This window comes from Pterocles gutturalis, unplaced genomic scaffold, assembly GCF_000699245.1.
Source record: "Pterocles gutturalis isolate BGI_N339 unplaced genomic scaffold, ASM69924v1 scaffold11440, whole genome shotgun sequence".
NCBI lineage: Eukaryota > Metazoa > Chordata > Aves > Pterocliformes > Pteroclidae > Pterocles > Pterocles gutturalis.
The window spans coordinates 4352-28291 of NW_010145946.1; the positions used below are offsets into that span (position 1 = coordinate 4352).

Sequence of the window (23940 nt, forward strand, 5' to 3'; positions counted from 1 at the left end):
TAAACCTCCATTTTGGAGTGCCTTCTAACCAATCCATCAGTATGACTCTTTTCATATCAGAGCTGTTCATATATTTATACTGCAAGAGTAACCAAAGACCCCAGTTAAGGCCTTACCATGCTAGATGCTATCCAGCAATACAGACATGCACAATTCCTACGCCTAGCAGTACCACCTATTACAAAAATACAGTACTTTCATTGTCATGTCTACTTTAGTATTTCTCTCTATACTGTCCTAATTAACAAACCTCAAAATTATTATAAAAAAATTCACAACAGAAAATAAAAAAAGGCTGGTGCAAAAAAATTCTATTCTAAAAAAAAAAAATTCTGTATTTCTATAACCCAATCTTCATCAACCCCAAGATTAAAGAAAACTGCCAGCAGCAGAGGTTTTATCTCTATTGACAGCTTTGAACCTAGGATTATTTACAAATTCTCATGACACTCATATTTTTCCAGCATTTATGTCACTGTCACAAAGTTCCATATACTAACTTTCTATTCCATAGAAACTGATTAAAAATAAGCACATTAGTCCTATTAATATTATGCAGTACACCCCTGCAGAAGCGTTGGTGGATTCATACAGTGTATGCCAAAATTTGCTATTTAACAGTATCATCACTTAGAAGCCTGTATATTTTACTATCATACATGAAGGCAGCTAATACTGAAAATGGAACTGTAAGAGAGTGTGAAAAAACTTTTTGTTTAAATAGAAATCATCTCTTCTGATACCATTTTTCCTGGTGGAGAGACATTAACTAATCTAATACTTGAACATCATCTACATTACCTTAAAAAGGATACTGCCTAAAATTCCAACTTTCAGGAAAGCATACGAGTTACAGTTATCACAGGAAAAAAAGAGGAAACTGATAACACGCTAATTTAAATTTAAAACAATTTAAGAATTGCACAGAATTTTGTGCATCATATTTCTGAAGTACAAGACAGTTTGTTTCTTGAGGGCTTTCTGAAATCTCTTTCTAAAAAAAGTCTAGTACTCCTGGTTGACAGCACCAGAAGCACTGATAGCTGACATGACTGAAAGAGATGGCCTTTATTGAACGTATCTGAAGTGGCCACTCTTATGCTGAGAACAACCAGCGGGAGCAGAAGGAAGAAGCAAGAATTTCAAGATGCCCGAGCTTTCTCAGCGGCATTCTTTTTCCTCCTCCTCCAAGCCTGGGGGCTCCCTAGCCTCAGCAGCATCAGATTTCATCACTGGCAGAGTCCCTGTAGGCACTGAGCACCCTGGTGCACTCAAACTGCTGCACAGCTGATCAGGATCTTTCCGGGCCAACCAAGCTTTTGGACTGGATTAGACAAATCACATAGTCAGATGTAGTTGATGCTGATTAGTTGAACAGTCAGAGGCTGCAGGGCTCTGCTTGCTCTTTACTGTTTTAAATCCAAATACTCACGAGATGTGTTTGAACACCTGAAGAGTAACCCCGGTCTGGACATATTTATCCCCTTTTAGAAACCAATAAAATAGCATTTCAAGAACTTTTAAAATGTTCGTTTATGACTAAACTTCAATTTTGACAGTTAAGAGGCATCAAGAAATTATCCATTTTACTGGACAGTAAACTTTAGAACTAATCCCATAACAGAGAAACAAGTCCGTGGTAACATAAAACTAGTCAGATTTGGAAACACAGTTTTAAGAACTTCTATAGTAATCAGCTGTTTTCAATTTATCAAAAGCATCAAAATCATGAGATTATGAAACAGCTGTCCTTTCCTTCAACACAGATTTATGAATCATGTAATAAGTGTTAAAGTTTTTAATTCCAAATTTGGAGAGAACAAAATGAGTAAGTACATGTATCCCCTTTTCACCTAAAATAATTTTATATACTCCCCCCACTTGGTATTCATTAAATTGGATAGTATAAAAAGGTGAAATTAGAACCATTTCACCTGTAACTCAATTGAATTGGCAAGAGAAGGTTTAAATTTAAGCTTATGTCCATCACTCATTTTAACCACTGGATGCTGAAAATATATATAGTCTCCAAAATACCTTTACTTAGCCTGACAAAATTTAGCATTTACAAAAAGCTGATACTACCACCTGGATTGCAATTCCTCAAGTTCTTTTTCATCACTATCTCTGAGAATTTCAATCTACAATCCCAGGAAAAAAGAAGTATAGTATAGAATATAAAATGAAGGTATATTCTGCTCATGTGTATCAAGTCACAATCGGGAAATAGTCAGCTGTATTGAACACTTTGTTGAAGGTCTTAAATGAAATCTAAAATGCTAAAACTATGAACAAACACCAGCATCATATCAAATAAGTGTATTTCCCTGAGAGAAAGTATAAGCTAATTAACATTTTTTCAGCCATTGACAGACTAGAAAATTCATAATAAATTGAAGTCAGCAATTCAAAAGGCATTCAAAAGAAATAATCACTGATTTTAATGATCAGAATTCTAAAATGTAAACAGCTGAAAATGAACACAGCCATGTTACCTTACAGAATAGCATTAGCTTAATTACTCATACTTTGTACCATACTGTTTGAGTAAATATACTAGGACAAATCCACAACTTAACAATAATATTATTGTCTTTGAAATGTTATATTTTCCCATCCTGTCGTACTCCTTCATCAAACCTCTTTTAAACAAGTAGATTTATTTTCGGGTAGACTCTAGTGATACTGTTAGACTACCTGACCACAGACAACATCTGGTCTTTACTTAAAAAGTCAGCAGCAGAAATTCTTTAGGAAAAATATCTTTGTAATTACTCGAATTCAGTTCACATCTACATTAAATATTTACAGGGTTAGATCCAGAAAACGGTTTACAAGCTTACACAAGCTTACTCTATACAGAATAAGATTTCTGATCTTGGACTTAAAATAAACCTATTTTACCTGTCCATTACTTTTTCCAGACAACATTGAAACTATGCCAAATTATCTGAAATGCAGTTCAGCATTTTCTGTCCTTATAGCTAATCCTTTCCTCAACTTTAAAGTCGGTCACTTTTGGAAGCTGCTGCTGCTAGCCCCTGGCTTTAACACACTGTGATGAAGTCCTGAGGAGTCAGCATATTCTGACAGTGAATTGGACAAGAAAGGAGAACAAAAATGAGAACGGAGGAGAGAATGAATGACGGCAAAAGAACAGTGTGCAACCACTGATTTTTATCACATGGCATTTCTATCAGCTTTAGGCAGCATATAGTTGGACAGTATACCCTTCTTACACAGAAATAAGAATAATAAAAAACAATTTTATTATAGCTAATCTGAAAAGAAATTACTAAAGATAAAAAGCACTTGAACCGCTAAAGGTAAAAATGGCTGCATTGGGTACATGTGGCCATGTGGCATGGTTTTGGTAACCTGGGGCCACAAAGGGTGGCCTCTGTGGGAAGGGGCCAGGTGGTGTCCTGTGCCCAACACAGCCCATTCAAGCTGGCTCCAAAACAGACTCATTGTAGGCCAAAGTTGAGCCCAACTTGTTTGTGGCACCGCTGTGAAAACATTTAAGAAAGAGCAAAAAACACTGGATGGAGGTTGTGCTCCACAGCCCTGGAGCAGATATTCCCTGTAGCTCATGGAGGACCCAGAATGGAGTAGATATGCCCTGCAACTTGTGAGAGAGCCCACCCTGGAGCAGATTGATATTTCCTGAAGGAAACAGAGCACATTTTTTTCCCTGAAGGACTGCAGCCCATGAGAGAGACCACACTGGAGCAGGGGAAAAATGTGAGGAGGAAGGAGCAGCAGAGAGAAAATGCTATGTACTGACCATAACACACTTCCCCTCCATGCCCACTCAGGGAGTAGGGTAGAAGAGTCTAGAGGGAAGAAGTTAAGTAGGAGTTGGGAAAAGGGGAAGGAAAGGTGTTGGTTTAATGTTTGTCTTTGTCACTACTCAAATTTATTTTAATTGGCAATAAATTAAATTAATTTTCCCTGAGTTGAGTCTGTTTTGTCTGCAAGAGCAAATGGTAAGCTATCTCCCCTCCTTTGTATAGACCCATGTTTTCTCATCCTATTTTCTCCTTCTGTCCCACTGAGGAAGGCAGTGAGTGGCTGGGTGGGAGTTTGGCCCTTAGGCAGGGTTAACCTACCACATCAGTACATGCGACTGTGAGAACAACCTTTTGACTTACTAGAAGTACATTTCTTTTTCTCTGGACTTCCTGTATCTTCCGTTTCTGCTTCAGTGCTCTCATTGGATGCAGCTGCTGCCTTTCTTTTTTTCTAAAAAAAAAGAAAAAAAAAAAAGTGGGCAACTGAACTCAGAAGCAGAAAAGACCATACAAAGTAGAAAATATCCTCACAAGGCATTCCCCAGTTTTAAGTATTATTTCTTCATATATTATAAAACATCTCTAGTTGTAGAGAAAATTTATTCACATACTAATGCAAGAATACTAGCACTAGGCAATGGACAACTTAAAAGTTCAGTTCCCCTACTGCAGATCACATCAGGAGTTGAAGTTTTAATGTATGAAAGCACAAGTTTTTATTATCAAAATCCGTTTTTTTTTAATTTACATTGAATAACTGTTACAAAGAGGAGCAATCTGAAAGATCATAAAGAACACATAAAATAATTTTACCCAAAGTTCATGTTAATTGCTTTTTTAAAAGCAATTACACCTCATTAAATTGAGGTTGATCTGGATTCTTAAGGCTTTCGTTGCACAGCTTAAAGCAGCTAACACCCACTGACAGCACTTTTTTTTTTTTTTTCCCCTAATAGCAACTATGGGTTCTGTTCCAAAGAGAGGTGCTTGGGACATCTGAACTCTATTCAAGGTACATTATCTTAAAACCTCTAAATGGATAGAAATGTTATTATCTGTGTATTACAATTAATCTTACTATTGCAAAGTATTCTTAAGTATTACTTTTTTAAAGACATGTGATTTTTGCAAAGGATGAATTGACCTGTATCTGTATCACACAGATGATAACTTTGATGAACACTGGGAGAGTTTACCTTTATACTTTTTATTTTTTTTTTTTTAAATTGTGTGAGACTAGAGCTTTACTAATACAGCTTTAAAAGTGGCTACAACTTCACATAGCTCATGAGAGAAGGGAAGAGTGCATTACATCTTTCCTTTCCAAAGTGTTGCTTCATGATTACCATCTAAACCCTGCTGGGCTGAACAGATTGGTTCGATAATTACATACAATAACTGCAGTGGGCAGGTAACCCTCAGCTGGCACAGGGCAGCTCCCCTGTGAGAACTTCCATATGCAAACTGCACTGATGGAGTGCATTAGGTACATCTTTCCTGCCGGTGCACAGGCCTGATTACCGCCAGCCAAGACTCCAAGGTTAGCATGTCAGCAGATTTGTGATGCATTAGGCAGGAATAAACACAGACACTTTTGTTCATTCTGACCAAAATTAAGGAGGACTATTTCAGCGCTGTACTGCTTTTATATGAGAGATAATGCATTCCTCCCAATTGTACTAGAAAACATTTTAAAGGCTCATCAGAAAACAAGATATCCAATACATGCTACACAAAAGCAAAACACATTTATCTTGTTTCCAACCTTATTTAATAAAAAGTGGTTTCTTAATCTTGATGCAGGTGAATTACATAGCAGGAGAAATCAGGCAGCATTCATCTGACAAAAGCAGCACCTGCACATCTGAAGCTGAACATTAGAAGGAACCACAAATCCCTACGATCCATATTTTTCCAGTTTATTTTACTCCCAATATTTCCCAGCAACTCTGCAGCATCAAAAGTAAGATCTGGTCCTTGCCCTAAATAATTTAGTCAAGAGCTCCAAATACTTTCTTCAATACATGGTACTGTTAGCCTCTTGTTTTGCTAGAACTATTATAAAATACCACACATACAAACCAACATGCACTTACTATACAGGGGAAAAAAAAATCCTCCAGCAAAACTGTGGACTGTGTTTCACTTACTTATACATCTGGGGAAACTTGAATCATTATATAAAAAATAAAATGTTAACTTTTAATATAGCAGACATCTGTTGAGTTTAACCAGACATCGATACTAGAGAACGGGTGAGATTCCAGAAAAACCATGCTTATATGCAACATATAATGTGCATCACAGCTCAATTAGCTAAAGAAGCTGAAAGCACAGGAGAATCCTACATTCTAAGAATTTATTTATTCAGAAGCTAGAAATATTGTCTCCTAGCTGTGAAATAGCATAAGTTCAGAACACCAAATACTGTTTTAAGAAAGTATCATGGTAGATTGCCCCAAAGGAACTGAACAGTAGATGTCTTAGGACTTGTTGTGATTAAAAGATAAGTGGAATCAAAATGCCATAAATACTCTCTATTAAGAGTGTCCAGCTATTCTCAACTAGCACAAATAGTCTTCCTGTTCTTCTAGCCTCTCATTAATGTCCAACATTCTCTGGAAGAAAAAAGTAGTAGCATGAGTTCCCAAATACATATTCTAGGAAGGGAGACATCCTCCTGAAAACCCTCTTTCCATTCATTCTAGAAGAAAAGAGGCAAGAAGCAAGAAGGCTATGTCAACCTGATTTCAAGCAAACAATCTTATTCTGTCTGGACACTAGCTGGCATGAAGTAGCTAGCATGGGGTCCACTGCAATATAAAGCAGACAGCTGAAAACATGTATTCAAACGGGCCAGTAATACTCATCATTTTATATAAGTGCTTGAAGATATTTGTGACAACTGAGCAAGCTGACCATATTTCTCAAATTAAAAAAAAAAAGTGAAAACTAACTCCTAATTGATGCTAGTAGGTAAGAACCTATGTAAAAAGTAATATCCCACCCTTTGGGAATGGTCTCAACTGATATTGGCTAAAGAAATAAGATTTTGAAGTTTTATTCCACTGGAAACGTGCACCACCCATCTCTGCTGGGCAAGGACATTAAAGGTCACAGATGTTGTCTCTGCAGCAGGCCAACTTACTCAGCAAAGAAACCAGACAACCATTAAAAACAGTTTGGTGGTGGTTTTTTTCCCAAAACACGGGTCTCAAGCCATATCTATACACAGGAGGAACAGAATAATTTATGTTAATGAACTCTCTTTTTGGACAGATCTTTACACTCAGTTCAGCAGAAAATATTAATATAAAGACCACGGCTGTAAGATTTTAACCAAAGGACTATTTACCGGACAAAAAGAAGAAAAGCTGGACATACATCCTCAGAAGATTGTAAAATCCTACAACTTTTTTTCTTTTGTTCTTTTTGTCCATCTTTAACACATTGCTGATCATGTCAGTAAGGAAACAGAATTCCTGTACTATTATCCTGTATTATAATTCTAGGTTCCCTGGTTCATGATAAAGGAACTGCCCACCTGTTATTAACAAATGCAAATAATTAATAAATGCAGTTTGAAGTATGGGATAATATTTATTGTTCCATTATTTGACCATTTTTATTGTTATTATACTAAATTTTAACATACAATTTCCCTAAGGCTTAAAAAGTTCTTATGCTGTATTTAAACAGGGGTCCAAATCCAGAGTTCAAGGCTTCTTAAATACAAGGAATAAAATACCCCTAGCCTACCACTATAGTTAGGACTTATTAATAACATATTAGGTCACAGGGAATTCACCATGTGAATTCCAGAATCAAATACTTGGCATAAAGATGTATACTTAAAACCAAGCTTTGAATTAGTCATAGAAAGGAAACTAATATGAAAAAAAACTTAGACTTATTCTACTTTACATGTATTTTGACTCATCTGGAGTTTTACCAATTTAAGGAAAATAAGTAAATTAACTGAGTATTCACCTGCTCAAATTTCATTACAACTACATATACACATTCTGTTATCCAAGATAGTATCTATTATGAAAGTATACCTGCAAACACCATTCTGCATTAAGTTTTAATAACAATTAGTAAAGTTAAATTGGAGAAATAATGCACAAGAGTAGGACTTAATCAAACAGACATTTCATTATTTGCTTATTTCCTACCAGATGTAGTTACGACACCCACTTCCAGTACAACTTTAACTCTTATTTATCTCCAAAAAATGCATTAAAAGTGGAAATAAAATTTTTAGAGTAACCTTTTGCATGGGATTTGTTTGCAAGTCTCCATTCTCTGACAAGCCAAAGTCAAGTACTCCATCATCTTTTTGTCCAATGGCCTTAAGACCTTGCAGAAGTATTTCTCGGAAATGCTGATAAACAGGTTTCTCTTCATAGCTCAGTAGCTTCACCTTTTCCATATATTTGGCTATTTCATCTAAAGAAATGGTACCTCCAATTAATTTCTATATGACAACATTTTAATAATTCACTTTTACCACAAAAGAGTCAGAAATTATGCATGCACTACTTATGCTATTTTTTGAAATCGTTACATATAAACTCATAATTATGAGTTTACTACAACATGTTTTAGAAAAAAATTGTACCAAGGTTCATTACCCAGTGATGACAGTAGCACTGTTTTTTCACACATTCATTGCAATGAAGAAAACAGTCAGTTGTAAAAAAAGTAATAGGCCAATCTTCACCAATGAATGCTTGAGTACATAATATTTCTTATGTCTATATTTAAAAATGTTGAAAAGGAAACTCATTGTTATCTCAGAACTTCATTAGCTCAAGACTGAAACATATATTAAAAAATGCATGAAACATTTGACCACTGAAAAACCAGATGTGTCACACTTGACAGTAAACTCTCTTCAGATTACCAAGAGTGGATGGAAATAACTAAATATTTAAGATCCCAGGAAACTGTATTTCTAATAGAATTGGGTTTTAAGAAAAACAAACCAAAAAACACTACTCAGCAATTCACCAATGTCAAATAGCAGCAATCTAGCCTTCAAGTTTGCATTACTTTATATTTTGAATCTCTAAAATGCCGTTGTGAAAAATCAACTTCCACATTTCATGTTTGCAAATATTTAATACTGTCTTTAGTGAGAAGCGACCCAGTGTCTGCAGTTCATATAACTGCAGTCAAAAGGAAGAGTCAAAACTCCTAATCAATCTAATTCACGCCACTTTGTTGTTAATGACAAAAGAAGAAAAATAGGTAAAAACTTCAGTAAACAAGGATGACTTAAAGAAGCAACAGATTAGAACAGAATGGCGGAGACACAACTCTCAGGAAAAAGCTGCTGACAATCTGAAAACTCTTCACCTTTTGTAGCAACTGAATTGATCTGTTTTTATTTGAATACAGAGCAGCAGAGCCTTCTCTCACACGCATTCAATGCGCCCCATGTAAATGCAAATTTAGAGGTTCTACGAGTTGTCTAAAGTTGTCTACAATTTGGTGATGGCACCCAAACAGATTGACGGATTTTACTTTTTTTAAGAAAAAGGACATTAAAAGAAATTATTAGAGAATGCTTACATGGTACAAACTAAAGTATTCTAATTTAAAATAGCTCTTCTTACCTGGTTTATTTTTCCCAGGAAAGCATTTGTCCATCAAAACTGAAATATTATCTCTACATCTGAAAAACAAAATTATTCAAATTATTAATTTAGAATAATTCAGAATTCAATTATTCGTTCTTTCAAAGTTTGAATCTTGCCCTGTTCTGATTTTCAGTAGTGTAGTACATTTGAGAACCTGACTAATGCCAGACAGGCTATCTTTAAGTTTCTGTTCAACAGGTTTTGATTCTTATAAAAGCAAGCAAGTAGAAGACTGAAGGAAGAGAACTGGTCTGTTTTAAACCCTCCCATACCAATGCTAACACCTCCTCCTGCAAAAGGACTTTTTCTTTAGCTGATATTATTCAGAACAGATCCCCTGCCAAAATAATAACTGAGGAATGGCAGGGTGCTTTGCTAACATTGATGGAGGCTGAAATGTTAACAGTAGAGATAAGGAAGCCAGATAACAAATACTCGTTAATGAGACAGAAACTGCTGTGCTGGGACAGTTTTCTTCATATTAACTATCTGACAAGAGAGGATTGAGCAGGGATGAGGGGGAAGAGGAAGGAATGAAACAGAGGGACAAAAAAAAAAAAAGTCGCACATTAGTAACCCTCTAGCTGGAATGATGCTCAAAGACATTTAACATCCACCTCCAGCTCTCATCTCTGCCACTGACTTCAGAGCATGGTGTTGCAAGGGCTGCTCATACTCCATGCTTCAGTTCTCCTTCTGTACAGCAGGGCTAATGGTTACCTGCTTACTGATAAGAGTGCTTTTTGGCTTAACCATGGTAGTATTCTAAAGCAACAGTACTGTGGTAGATAAATAAGCATCTTATATATGCAAAAGACGACCGATTAGAGAAGTATAAGTAAAGTTTAATTACAAGCCAAGGATACATGAGATACAATAAGGGAACCTGGGGGGATATACAAAACAACAGCCTACTCATCAAAAGGTACCTTCCATATGTTCCAAAGCATTTCTACAGTAAGACATTGTCATTCCTATTTTCAGTTTCAAAGGAGAAAGAAAATAACTAGTTTCTCACCTGATTTTTGAGTCTCTGACAAAATTTGGATCTTTCAAATTCTCTTCCCATGGTAGATGGCCACTAAGCCAATGAATCATACAGTAACCCAAGATCTCCAGATCACCACGTCTCGATGGTGCTAAATATATGCGCAAACATAAAAAAAGAACTGTAAGAGCAGGTAATAAAGCACATACAGTTTAACAGTTAAAATTTGTAAATATGTTAAGACAATAGAAAGCCAACGTTAAAAGTGTAACACTACTATATGTGTTACTTCTGTCTTTATTTTAGCATGAAGTCATGGAAGAAAAAATATCGTTCCTGCATCTAGAAGATAACTTCATTTTCAAGTCCTTATCAATCTCTTTCTTGTACTCAAGTATATGACATGCTGCAGTTATCCCAATTTGGGAAGCTTTTTAACTACTCAGATTGCCCCTGGAGGTGTTCAAGAAACGTGTAGATGTGGTGCTTAGGGACATGGTTTAGTGAGTTAGGTGGTGTTGGGTTGGACTTGGATCCTTGAGGTCTTTTCCAACCTTAATGATTCTATGATTCTATGATTGTGGAAAAAACAGGGCAAGTTAGTGAAGTGATTGACTTTCTGTTCAAAACAGTTTTTACTTCCCTTCTTTTATAAAAAGGAAATAGTGCTGAAACCCCAAGTCCTGAAAAAAATCATTCCACAAGGCTGAAATATTTTATGTGGCCTGAAAACTGAACAGAGGACAATAATAGATCAGATTTCTAAGCCTTGCCAAAAACAAACAAAAAAAAACAACACATGGCCATTGACCACCCACTACACGAAAATTATAAATGGGTAAATCAAGTCATCTTTGTTCAGTCAGTTTTAAGCATAGGTACAACAGTTCATCCTGAAGTAAACAATAATTTTCAACAATTGATGTTTTTGCAGGACACACGTTTATGCTAATAAAACAAAATTTCAAAACAAAGAAAATAAAATTTGTGTTCACTATAAATCCTCAATGCTTAATCAGACAAACCTGCCCTTTTCACGTTCAGCCTTTTCTCACTTACCTTTTGATGGTCAGTGACTATAGGCATAATTATGAAATAATAGTTCATAATTAAGTGAAGTTTTGATAAAAATTATTGTAAATATTAAACCATAAGCACGATAAAGAATATTGTGCATCTTTGCCAAATATGAAGGAACAACATTTACACTGATAACAGAAACTATTTATCTCCTGAAAGCAGGGCCTCTTTTTCTACCAAGATCTCATAAGCACTGTTCCATTTCTACTTAGTTAATAAAAAGCAATACACTGAACATCTTAACAATCTTTATAAATTAAGGAAAACTATTTAAGTTACATTAAAAATACAGAAAATTAATATCAAAGTAAAAGTTAGTAAATTAAAATAAAATAAAATGCCAGCACAGTCCATAGAAAAGAAGAAATATTTTTATAGATTCAGAAACCTGGTTGTTTACAAAACTTAATGCAGCAAATAAAGTCTTTTGTATTCATAGAAAGGATGCACAAATGCCTGTTGCTGAGTACAAAGTTTTACATCCTTACCCACACCCTTGTGTGCATCAATACTGGTATATTCAACAGTTCCATCATGACACCTTTTAGGATCTTCTTTATATACTTTGTGAACTCCTTCAGGACAGTATCGATAGGCAAGTCCATAATCCACCAAGTACACCTAGTAATTTTCCCCAAAGAATTCTGAGATTAAAGAACTATAAATACAAAAAATATGCAAATAATAAATATAACTACCAACCATCCTCCAAACTTCTTAAAAAGTATTTAAAATGGTGAGGTTTTCAGCTTCAAATTAACCTTCTTCTGTGCTTTATTAATATTACTACTTATTATTTGAAAACAACATGTCAGACAGGTTTTGTTGTTTTCCATATAGAAGTCTGATCTGGAAGAAATTTCTTGCTGATACAGAGGACAGGTACAGTAAAAAAGTCAGTTATTACTGGTAAGATTAAATGGGGAAAAAAAAAATCGTGTTCATAGAGCTATAAAAATACATTTACTATCCCACCCTCTTTAAAGTTAGCTGTCCAATTTGAACACTACGACCTACTATTACTTCTTATTAACACCACAGTTACTTTAAGAGAACTGAGATTATTTTATTTATTTAATGAACTAAAGCATCTGGGCAAGACAACATACATAATTCTGAAACTCTATTATGCATTGCTTCAATCATAAAGAGTTAAAAATGCAGAAAAATGAAAGATTTCCGTAAATCAAGTGGAACAATCATCACTTTAAAGACCAATTTTTCCGAATAACAGGACACTTATCTGATGGATTCCTTGAACAAAGGAATGAGGTAACAATGCAGGCAGGCAAACATAATTTACCAGTGTGCTATATAATTTTAAGCTTCCACCTGCAAATACTTATTTGTGAGTCAATGTTTTTTTTAAACTTGAGAATTTCCCTAGAATATTATTTAGGGCAAATAGTAAATTTGATAACTGTCCAGCAAAATGTATTAAAAAAAACATGCAATATTAACTAGATATAAATGTCAAGCAGAAGCAGTGTTACCATATACATTCTTAACAATTAGTTTCTGCTAGATTTCACAGGTTCAAAGCACTTCAATGTGTTGTCAAATAGAAGGTTTAAAACATGAGGCATAAAATGCATCAGAAATACCTGGTTAGGGTTCTTGTAATTCAGAAGAAGGTTTGAGGCCTTGATGTCTCCATGCACATATTCATGCTCGTGTACGTATTCCAGAATATCAAGCTAACAAAACAAAAGTCATATAAATGCAGTACCCAGCTCCACCCAGCAGAGGACCTGTACTCAGCACAACAGTGTGATTTAACCGAACTTCTCTGACTTACATGGGGAAGCCAGATTGTAAAAATACATATTTTTTCAACTTACTACTCTCAGGCCTAATTGCAGTACAGTTTTATGGGCAAATCGCTTTGCGTTCTCTTCATACATCTTCTGAAGATCTCTGCCAAATCGGTCCATTATCATAAATCGATAACTAAATTCAAAGAAAAAAAACACAGCAAAGTTACTGAATTGTACTTAGCTAAGTATTTTATCTATGTATTAATTGTACAAATTATGGATTAATTTTCTCAAAAGATAAACTGTAGGTACATGCAAAACAAAGATATGTGATATCTTGACTTTTTTTTTAATGTCGCATATGATTTTTTAAACTTTTTTTATATCAGCTAGTCAAAAGTTCATCCATCAAAAGAACAGTTCTTTATTCCTGGTTAGTTATGTAATACAATAACAAGTACCCACAGAAGAAAATATCTGTATTGTAATTCACTATAGCTAAAACCAGATACCAATTATTTACAGAAATACATTTTTTTAGTTTATAAATTACTAGGTGATTTAATACCGTTACTTAAAGTTAGTTTCTTGAAATCTATTACAAGCTTTTTTTAACCTACTACTAAAACCAAAAATCTCTCTCTTGCCAAAGGTTTTCTGATATTCATTGCTATAGCCAAACTGGTTCTATTACTGTAACAGCTCATAGTAGCTATATTAAAGAATCCTCATGCATTAAACACCAAATCACAATAAAAATTTATTTGGGGAAAAAACATAATGTTCATATATTTACTTTTGCCTCTCAAAATTAAGATTTTCACACTGGATCAGTTTTAATGTTGAGGACCTACTGAAAAAAATGAAAAGTCTGACATCCTAGGGCATACATACCAACTGCCCTATGTAGCGGTACACACAAAGAGGCCTGACCTACTATAAGCTGCCACAGAACTACCAAAATTTCTCGCAGCATAGCTGTATAGAGAAAGCTCACTGGGAAACAAGGACTGTTACATAAACAGGTATACCATTCAAGACCAAATAACAACATCCTCATGACATGGCACAACACTAAAAACTATACCTAGACTTAAGACAAATTTAACATGAGACTAGCAATTATTCTAGCTCACAGATTAAGGGGAAAAAAAAGCCCTATCCCTAGGGAAAAATAAGATAGATTTAGAGAAAGCACTAAGTCCTTTATAAGTGTGAGTAAAAACATTCTTTAAGTGCACACCACAGCAGAAGAAAAACTTTAAAGGTAGTCATATTATTCAAGGACTTACACACTGGAATGCAACTTTATTCTAATTCAAATTTGAAAAGCTTCTAAACTGCATATATATATACATCACTATTGTATAACAGCAATGTTCTAGACAAATTAAAACTAAATCACTAACAAGATATTAAACACAAATATGTGTAACAGATAAAATGTATCTTTTCCTAAACACACCCTGCTCTGAACATGAAACTTCGTAGCAGTAATGAACAACATGAAGATAGGTGGTAAATACATCTTCAAGTATAGTAGGTTTGAGCAGATAGTGGTTGTGGATTAAATAAATCCTAGTATATGCCAGTAAAAGATATATTCACCTGTTCCCATTTTTTTCATGCAAGCCAGAACCCCAGTATCTTGGTACACCTAAATATTTCAGTTTATGGGACTTAGTCCACTTCTGAACTGAAAATACAAATAAAGAGAATTTCATGAATCCACATCAGTAGAGATTTACAAAAAAAAGGAAGTACTCACACAACTTACATTTTCTGCATACATGTGAGCTGCTTATTTCATGGAAACTTGTATGCAAAGTATACTGGAAAGTTAGTGACGCATCAGTTGTAGGGACAGATGCAACTAAAGTTTCAATTTAGAGCATAGCATGAATACATCCATAAAGAACATCTTACCAAAAAATCCTAATTTTACTATACGTCTGAATTAGATTTCAATCATTTAAAAATAATTTTGAAAATTACCTAAGAAGATTGTCTTAAAAGTTCAACCTTACTCCTGTAGGCTCTATTTTCCTAAATGGTTGTAGTTCATTAAAAACATTTTAATAGACTGCTTACTTTCATCTGGCTTAGCAGCTCGCATGTAGAACTTTAACTCAGTAAAAAGAGGTCCATTCTGGCTGGGTTCCTTTAAGACAATTTAAAATTAGTTAAAAACTGCTGTGTTAGTGCCTAATAATTATTAAAAGCTCACAAAATGTACCATTCACTCTATAAAAACACATTCTCCGTCTACCCAGTGCTGATCAACTCAATAGAATATGTTCGTTTTATAAAAGAAGGTTGGCTCTAAAAAGTTATTTTTATTATAAATTGCTTAACATTAAGGGTATCAAGGAATTTTTTCCCATAACAAAAGATTAAAGAATAACAAATTAACTGAAATATATAGAAATATTACCAATAATTGGCAGCAAAAGTTTAGCAGAAAATATTAAACAACACTCATTATCTCGGATTTTCCAGATTAAAGCTGGATTGTATCAGTTGCAATAGCCATGAGTAAGCCTAAAATAACACTTGAAATGATTTGATGGAAAAAATATTTTAAAAAGTTAAATTCTTGCTGAACATAAGGTATTTTGTCCTCTTCATACTTTAGTTAACAAGGTAAAAATTACAGAGGATTTCACAATTTCTCAACTAAATTATAAGAACTACACCTATTTTAACTTAAGAGTCTACTTTGCATTTAAGCTAACATTAGGTACTTCAGCTCCATTTTCTAGGGACAAATCTATGGTAACCACGTATTACAAGTTAAGTACAAGAGAGAAATTGGTTTGAAAACACCAAAGCTCTGAAATATTGCAAGAATCACAAATGGGCAAGTACCTTGTCTCTACATTTTCAGAACTTAGCACAGAAAAGAAGTTACTTCAACTCTTGCAATTTTTCATTTTTTGGAATATCCTACACTTAAAAAAACTAACGGAAAAAAAAAAAAAAGTATGTGATTACTGTCAAAGAAAACCAGAAAGAATACAATCACATGATATTAGTAAAAGTTCCAAGATATATAACATCAATCTTAATTGGTTTTAACTGTAACTTTTAAACGTAGATGTAGTAATCTAGAAAATTGCTGAAGGCCAGACTGTACCACTCAGCTAACAGAGGTTTACTCCTGTCCAAACTAACAAAGCAATGTAAAGAGATCAAACACACTGACGAACATGGGCTTTACTGTGCATCTGATGTACTGCCTCAGAAGCAGAGTTAGGAAGACCAGTCAGAATGAGAGCAGATACCAGCTTAGGCACCACTCCTAGGCCTGGACACCTCCTATCTCCACCTCACTTTCTCCAGCAGCATTGCCCTGATAAACAATGGAGCCAAGACAACATTTATTTGGCCCCTCCTTGCAGTAAAATGATCAGACTTAAGCCATGAACCTGAAAAAAAACCCCAGAAGTGGACCAACTGCTCAATGCACATAAACTTTGGTACATGCATCATATCTACTTTCAGTTAGTTTATTTATCCATTATGAACAACAAATTAGCGATAAAGAGTTTATATACACGGAGAAGGGTTAAATAGCCGAAATCTTATACTGCAGTTATCTTGGACAAACATTACTTGACCTAATCACTTGTTTCTGTGTAGCATAATCCATTAATATTCTTAATTAGAATAGAAATTATACATATTATTTTGGTTCAATTAACTTCATTTGAAGAATGTTTTTTTCTTACTAAAATACAGTGAAAAACTGTAGGTGTCAAAAAGTCTTAAAATATTTAACTTTAAATAAACTATTCCACAAAAAATGATGTCTCAGTGCTAAAAAAAAAAAAAAAAGTGTCTCTCTCCAGCCAGAGCAAATGCTGAAAATCTGGTATCTTTTCATACTTGAGGGGATGGATAAATGATTTAACCACAGAACAGATCTTGATGTTGACTCTGAAGCTGTTTCCCCACAATACCATTAATTCTACATACAGATAAATAAATGCACACACTATGTTAAAAAGGCTTACATAATGATGTCTAATATTTGCCATACTAGTCATCATATAATACGCTAAAACCAGAAAGACTTCAAACACAAATTTCTACAACTTTATGCCCAGGGTCATTCTAAACACATGATTTGCAAAACTGAAATTAAAGTCTAATTAGAAAAGCTATCATAATGAAAGAGATTATGGAGTACGTGTTGAAACCCAACAAATTTTTTCAAGTAGTATTTTAAGATTCTGATCTTTTTCAGTCAGGAATTTAATGAAGTGTTATTAAACTCTGCAGCCACTCCTGAACAATGACATCTGAAAGGTCCACATGTTAGAAAGCATTTCTTTTATTAATAAAAACTGTGATTAATTTTGTACTGCTCAGACATCAATACTATGAGGATATGTCAAAGACTAAGCCAATTTCCATCCCGCTTTAATAGCTTAATTTGAAGAACATTACTATAGAAGCACATATTTTGTTAAACACTAATAATTGTTCAAAGCTGTTAACCACTTTGCTTCAGCTGATGGATCAACTAGGAATCACCCAGGCATCAGAAAATAGGCCCTTATCCATAGCTGCGTTATACTAGACTGTTGAGGCATAATCTGTTACAGGTCATTTGTGAGGGCAGCACAAAGACTGGGGCTACTCTTTATTGCCATAAAGACAAAATTATAAAAGACAAATTAAAAGTGAGTATTCATCTGGGAAATTAGCAATGGGGTATTTACAAATTGCTCCAACAAAGTGAATCTAGCATAAAAGCAACCCAAAAGTTACAACAACTCTTCCTATGGAAGATGGACAAGTTTCAAACTCGGGGAAAGAGAAGGATAGCAATTACACAAAGCATAAAATAATGTATATCTGACGATTGTCCAAACTCGTCAGGAGCCAGGAATTTGGAACCACTGCCTCTCACAGACAAGCCATCGCTGATAATTTGAATGTCTGTTATCTGCCTCTAAAACAGCCACATCTCCTGCATAACGGACACTCTCTGCCCTCAGTGGCACAGGTTGGACATACAAAAGGAGGTTGGACATGTAACAGCTGCAGGCTGCAGCTCCCAGTATACATTCCCAGTGGAATTCCTGCCCACAAACACCTAATGCAGCAGCAGCAGCACACTGATGTTGAAAGTGTGGTAGTTTGACATTTGCGTTACAAGCAGTGCTTTTTCAGGCAAGAGACACTTTAGAAAGAGGGTCATCACCAACAGTATCTTGGGGTGTCTGAGCAGTATCAAAACCAGTACTCTAGAATTTCCCTGTAGTCAGCAGACACACATATAAAGATTAAAGGTACATACTAACTAAAATGTATTTTATTCTAAATTAACCTGATCTTTTAGTTTCGTGTTTTAAACATATTTTTAAAAGTGGACAGTTATTGCAGTAAAGCATTTCAGTATCACCATATAGTTTAATAAATAAAAGATTAAAACATTGCAGTTCTGAACTGTGCTGAAGAACTAGTTTTTTTACATTGTGAGGTTCTTATACAGTTTTCTGGTATTTGCTTTTGTCACAGGACCAGAAGCATCACATAGATAATGAGTGGTCTGGATCTACTAAGGCTAATCCCATATTCCCAGGTTTTTACCAAGACTTTATCAGGGAATCATATATAATGGTAGTACCTATACCAAGTAATCCAGCAAAATTTAAGAAAAAATATTGCATACCTTAGGAAGATAAGATTATAGCCAAATCAAGTTAAATAAATCTCTTTTACTTTAAGATTAAAAACCTTAAAAAATTTCAACTAATAAAAATAATTTGCTGATTTGCTATTATGGGCTAAAATGAGCTATCGACAATGCTTTTTACTGTCTCTAATCATCAGGTTAAAAAAAATGTGTCAATGCCATTTTAATTAAATAGAAATTAGAATACGTATGTCTTTTATGATAAAACATTTAAGGGACTTTATATCTGTGGAGACCTCGGGAAGCGAAGTTGTGCTGTTTCTACTCCCAAGCCATCTGTCAACTTACCAACATCCAGTGGTGAGCAACAGTCCACACAGACTCACTACTGAATCACAGAAATTCTCCAAAAGCTAGCCAGATTTCATTCATTTTGTGATACTTGGGCTGTTTACGGGAAGCAGCAAATGAAACAGAATCTGATCCATTTCGTGAGCCTTTTTTAACTCCACTGATGTTCCATTATCCATCCTCATACATAGGAGTCCCAATTCTCAGCAGCATTCCTCTATATCACATTTATTTTAAACAGCACTATGCAATTACGTTATTTTCAGCCAGAATATGTTTTAAATTACCCATGCTATTCTAGAACAAACATTTTCAAGTTTTGAAGTAAAGATTCACATGTTCTTACCACTTTTGCAACATAAGGTGCATCACTGCCAACCGACTTTGAAGAATTAACATCAGCTGTTAAAAGTGAAGTATTTATTAATAGCAGGAGAGAAAACTGTCACAAAACATAGACAAACAAATAGCAAAGCAATTAAGTACTGAAGTGAACATATATCAGTACCTTAGACTTTGGTAAGACAACTACTCTAAATGGCAAGACTATATGGATATGGCCTTGCATTCTCCCTTCTGTTTGAGAAGAACAGGCAGTTTACTAAATAAAGGAGTTTTTTATTATTCAGTTACTTTTTCCTTGTCAATAGCATTTTCTTCCTTTTCTAGGACTGTGATGAACATATTCAGTTGTGGACGTAAAGACGAAAAAAGCATTCTCTCTATTATTTTGTCATGTCACAGATACAAAAGAGACTTTCTGTTGCTACTAAGCTGTTGATATTTGTGAGAGAACAAGATACAGGTATGAAGGACATCAAGTTAGGCAAGCACGAAGTACAGGAACAGTCAGGGGCACAGCCTCGTGCAAATGATGGAGAAGCGAATAGGGCAAGGTTTGGCTTGAACAAAGCAAGAATTCTTAACACGAAGAACTACACAATTTGAGTAAGCTGGAATGCCAGTCTCAGTAAATTTAGTAGCTCATTGAGCAAGGCTGAGTAAATAGTAGAGAGCTTCCCTGGTAAGAAGCCACCCACACTGGTCCTGTATTTCTTCTTAATCCACTTATTCTGCAGTCTGTTCATTTTGAAAGCAGGATAGATTATTAATTTTTTTTTTCAACTCAGTATGAATTCAGCGCAACTTTTTCAACAAGAGATGGAAAACCTCTTCCAAAAAGAAAACCTTATTATCATGATTACATTAACCTTCATCCCTTCAAAATTGTTTGGAAAATGACTAGGGGAAATCAAGTTTTTTTAATTCCCTCAGGTATCCTCAAGACCTCTCGTATCCATTCATCTGTTCATATAACACAGATAGTAAATACAGAACACAATCAACTAAAAAAAGTTTTCTTGAATTCAATAAACAGTATTGCAAAACAAGATCTGTGCTGATGCTTTAAACTGTAAAGTCTAAGATTTCAATTTGTTTTGAGCATTGGTTATATAAAAGTATATGACGCAACATTAGAAGTTCACACGGCAACTAAAGACAAAAGCAGCAAAGTCAAAACCAGTCAAAATACTACCTGATCAGTAGCCTCCATAGAATATGCTTAGACAGTTTCAGGTCAGAATTTGTGATATAAGGACATTCATGCAAAAAACTCTTCTTTCAGTCAGGCCAAAACCAAAATTTAAGTGAATACTAAACTATCCTTCAGTGCTAAAATGTAATAAAGATTTGGGTTTATAAAAATGAATGAACGACCACCAGAATCTCATACAACCATAGTTGTTACAACAACCATTTGTCCACTCTTGTCATTTTTTTTCCCAACACCATGAACCCAAGCTGAGGTTCTAGTAAAAAAATAACTTGAAGACACTCTGCGTTTCTAACTGAGGGTCAATTTTTTATTGCTTTGAATAAGGATAAACATCTCACTATCCATTTTAAAGCATTATCAAAGATAACTACACTTACCAAGGTATAGGCGTCCAAAGCCTCCTTGCCCTATAGGGACACCTAATTTCCATTCTTTTCTTGATGTATCTGCTAGAATCTCACCCAGAGCAAACACTTCAGCAAGTTTCCTTTTTGCAGGGGCTCTTTTTCCAGCAGTCTTCTTGTTAGATGGCATTTTCCCTGGGGGGAGAGGAGAGAAGGGAAAGAAAAAGAAAAAAAAAACAAAAACAAACCATAGGTTACAAGCTGACCAGACTTATTTTATGTAGAAATCTGTTAGAAGCATGAAAAAGTATGGACTGTTTAAGTTTTAACTTGTTACTACAAAGATACTTCAAAAGAAATACAGTAAGTAGTTTCACTGGCATGATTTCTAAGTGAAAAACAATTAATTTTTCTAGGCATCACAAAAAAAATTGACTGCAAACATCTACACAAGAAAAACCCATTAGAAGACCTTGTATAATAAATGCTAGCAAAGTCTCAGAAACTGTTATACTCAATCACAACCAATAATAAGTCTAAACTTAAGTAAACTAATTAAATAAAGCTCATCAGTTTTCCTGGAGTGAAACATGCTTATTGAAGAAGTGTCAAATAGTCCAAATCTTCAGTAGTAATCTGAGGAATTCCTCTTAGTTGTAAAAAACACACCAAAAAAATTATGTCATTCAAACAGTTAATTATTTTCTCTCCTACACAACTGCCAGCAACAAAAATTAAAAGTCTGCTTATTGTTCACAGAGCAGCATTTAGTAGATCATCAACAAACTAGTACATAACTACCTATTTTGAGATCATAAAGGTAAAAGTATTACCATTGCCTTCTCCCAGCCTCAGGTCTCAGATAAGCAATATTTCCAGAAATAACATAATGGCCCACTGGAACCAAACACAGCACTGTCCTGCAGAACAGGCCTCATTTGGAGCAAATAAATGTTATGAGTTTTTAGCAGAGCCAGATTTCCATTCAGTAAAAAACTTATTGAATATGCGGCCATGATATGGCAAAGAGTGCACTAGATGTCTTTACATGAAAGGCCTTCATTATTTGTTTTACAAAGAACTGATCTCTCCCTCTACCTTATGAAGATAAAAGCCACACAAACAGAGCCACAGTTATTTTCTAAAATATACTGTTCCTACTGGTGGAATTTTATTATTATTACTGTATTTCATTTGGGGAAGAAGGAAGGAATAATAATGCACAATTCAGGAAGTTTCTGGATAGCAAAATATCTTTTTCCCATTAGACTAGCTACTCAATACAATAGCCCTAAGCCAAGTGCAGCTACTTAACATCAGTTTTTCCTCCTCTTTTAGTTCTAATGTTCCTCTAGGACTTTTTTTAATTTCCCAAATAGAAAAATCCAAAACTGTGACCACCATTCCAAAAGCGCTCCCCCCTCTACAAGCCTCTTTTCTGACTGGGTAGTATCTTCAGGAAATTTTCTTCCCCAAATAATATCTGTGACCCAACTGCCACCTGAAGAAAAGAACTCAGTCAGAGGGTATTGAATGCTGGCAGCATGCAGTCTGCAGACACCAGTCATTCAATACAGGAATAAACTCAGAAGAGAAGGTGTATAATTCCATGCTAAAGAAAAATTCTGGTTTTTCAGGGTCCTTATTAATCTGAGAAGTATCTCTATGTCATAGAACCACATCTGAACACCTACTGTGGTTAAAAAAAAAAAATTCAATAACAGTATTATGAAATACCCACATCCCAGGAAGAGATACCTACCCTACATTGTGCAAGCTTGCTCATAATCACAAAACAGGATGTTTTAATTCTGCATTATTTTCCTATATTTTCACTTATTTTTATACAGTAACATTATTCCCCATAATCAAGATACAGTTTTGACATATTACATTTAAAATTTTAAGACTAGCTTTACCCAGTTTTGTCCATATCCTGTTTTCACGAAACTCCCCTCTTTACACCCCTTCATCTCTTTTGTTTTGCTTTTTTAAATCTTCAGGGTTATACACACTGCTCTGTCTTAGAGGAAGGTTCTTCCTCCAGATTTTCAAAGGGAAAAAATTAGACTTCCTAGCACCAAATGCAATTCTAGATAGCTCAGCTAAGACCCTACCAATGAGAAAGTCAAGGTATCAAAGTGCCAGAAGGAACAGAGAGTGGGAAGAATGGCTACATGTTGATATCAAAGGAGAAGGCCAAAAAGATCACAGCAGACCTTTAAGCAGCTTCTCAGGACACCCAGATCAGGAAAAGGATTAAAACAAAGGACAGACTGAAACATTAGAAGTAGTAATGGGAAAATAAATCGGAAGTCTGAAGTCCCAAGACTGATTCAGATAAGGAGAAAAAGAAAGTGCAAAAATCAGGAGTGTTGCCTAATGACTCAGATGTAGGACAAGATCACACTCACTGTCTTCTAAAAGGTACAAAAACATATACAAAATGAGCATACTGTCCTCAACATAAGAACAATACGAGAGACAAGAAAAGGGCTTGAAGGACTGCATCCCTTGACCTCTGAGCTACTACAAATAATTCCAGCAAGACTTGGACAGATGCATTTAGGTGCTTGAATGCTGGAAAGATTGCTGTCCAGTAAAGGAAAAATTTGTAGCCTCTTTTTCAATAAAGCTAGCAAGCCAGTAAAATGAAACTATTGATATACTTCACATCTTTGACATTCACAGTAAGTTCCTTGATCGTAGCCTCACTTAAAAGGGAATTAAGTCCACTTAAAATACCTCCTCAAGAATATTAAAGGAGCTGGTG

The 23940-nt window shown here is 34.9% G+C and overlaps 1 protein-coding gene across 1 annotated transcript; it reads right to left on the reverse strand.

Annotated features, from left to right (window-relative positions):
* Window positions 1–4028: 4028 nt before the first annotated feature.
* LOC104458462 (serine/threonine-protein kinase VRK1-like) lies at window positions 4029–21358 on the reverse strand. Its single transcript, XM_010085543.1, is given in 12 exon segments — window positions 4029–4076; window positions 4078–4245; window positions 8068–8246; window positions 9419–9477; window positions 10461–10581; window positions 11999–12131; window positions 13115–13207; window positions 13352–13460; window positions 14876–14963; window positions 15359–15428; window positions 19612–19667; window positions 21201–21358. Coding segments are annotated over 12 exon segments (1281 nt in total). The 5' UTR covers window position 21358.
* Window positions 21359–23940: the final 2582 nt, after the last annotated feature.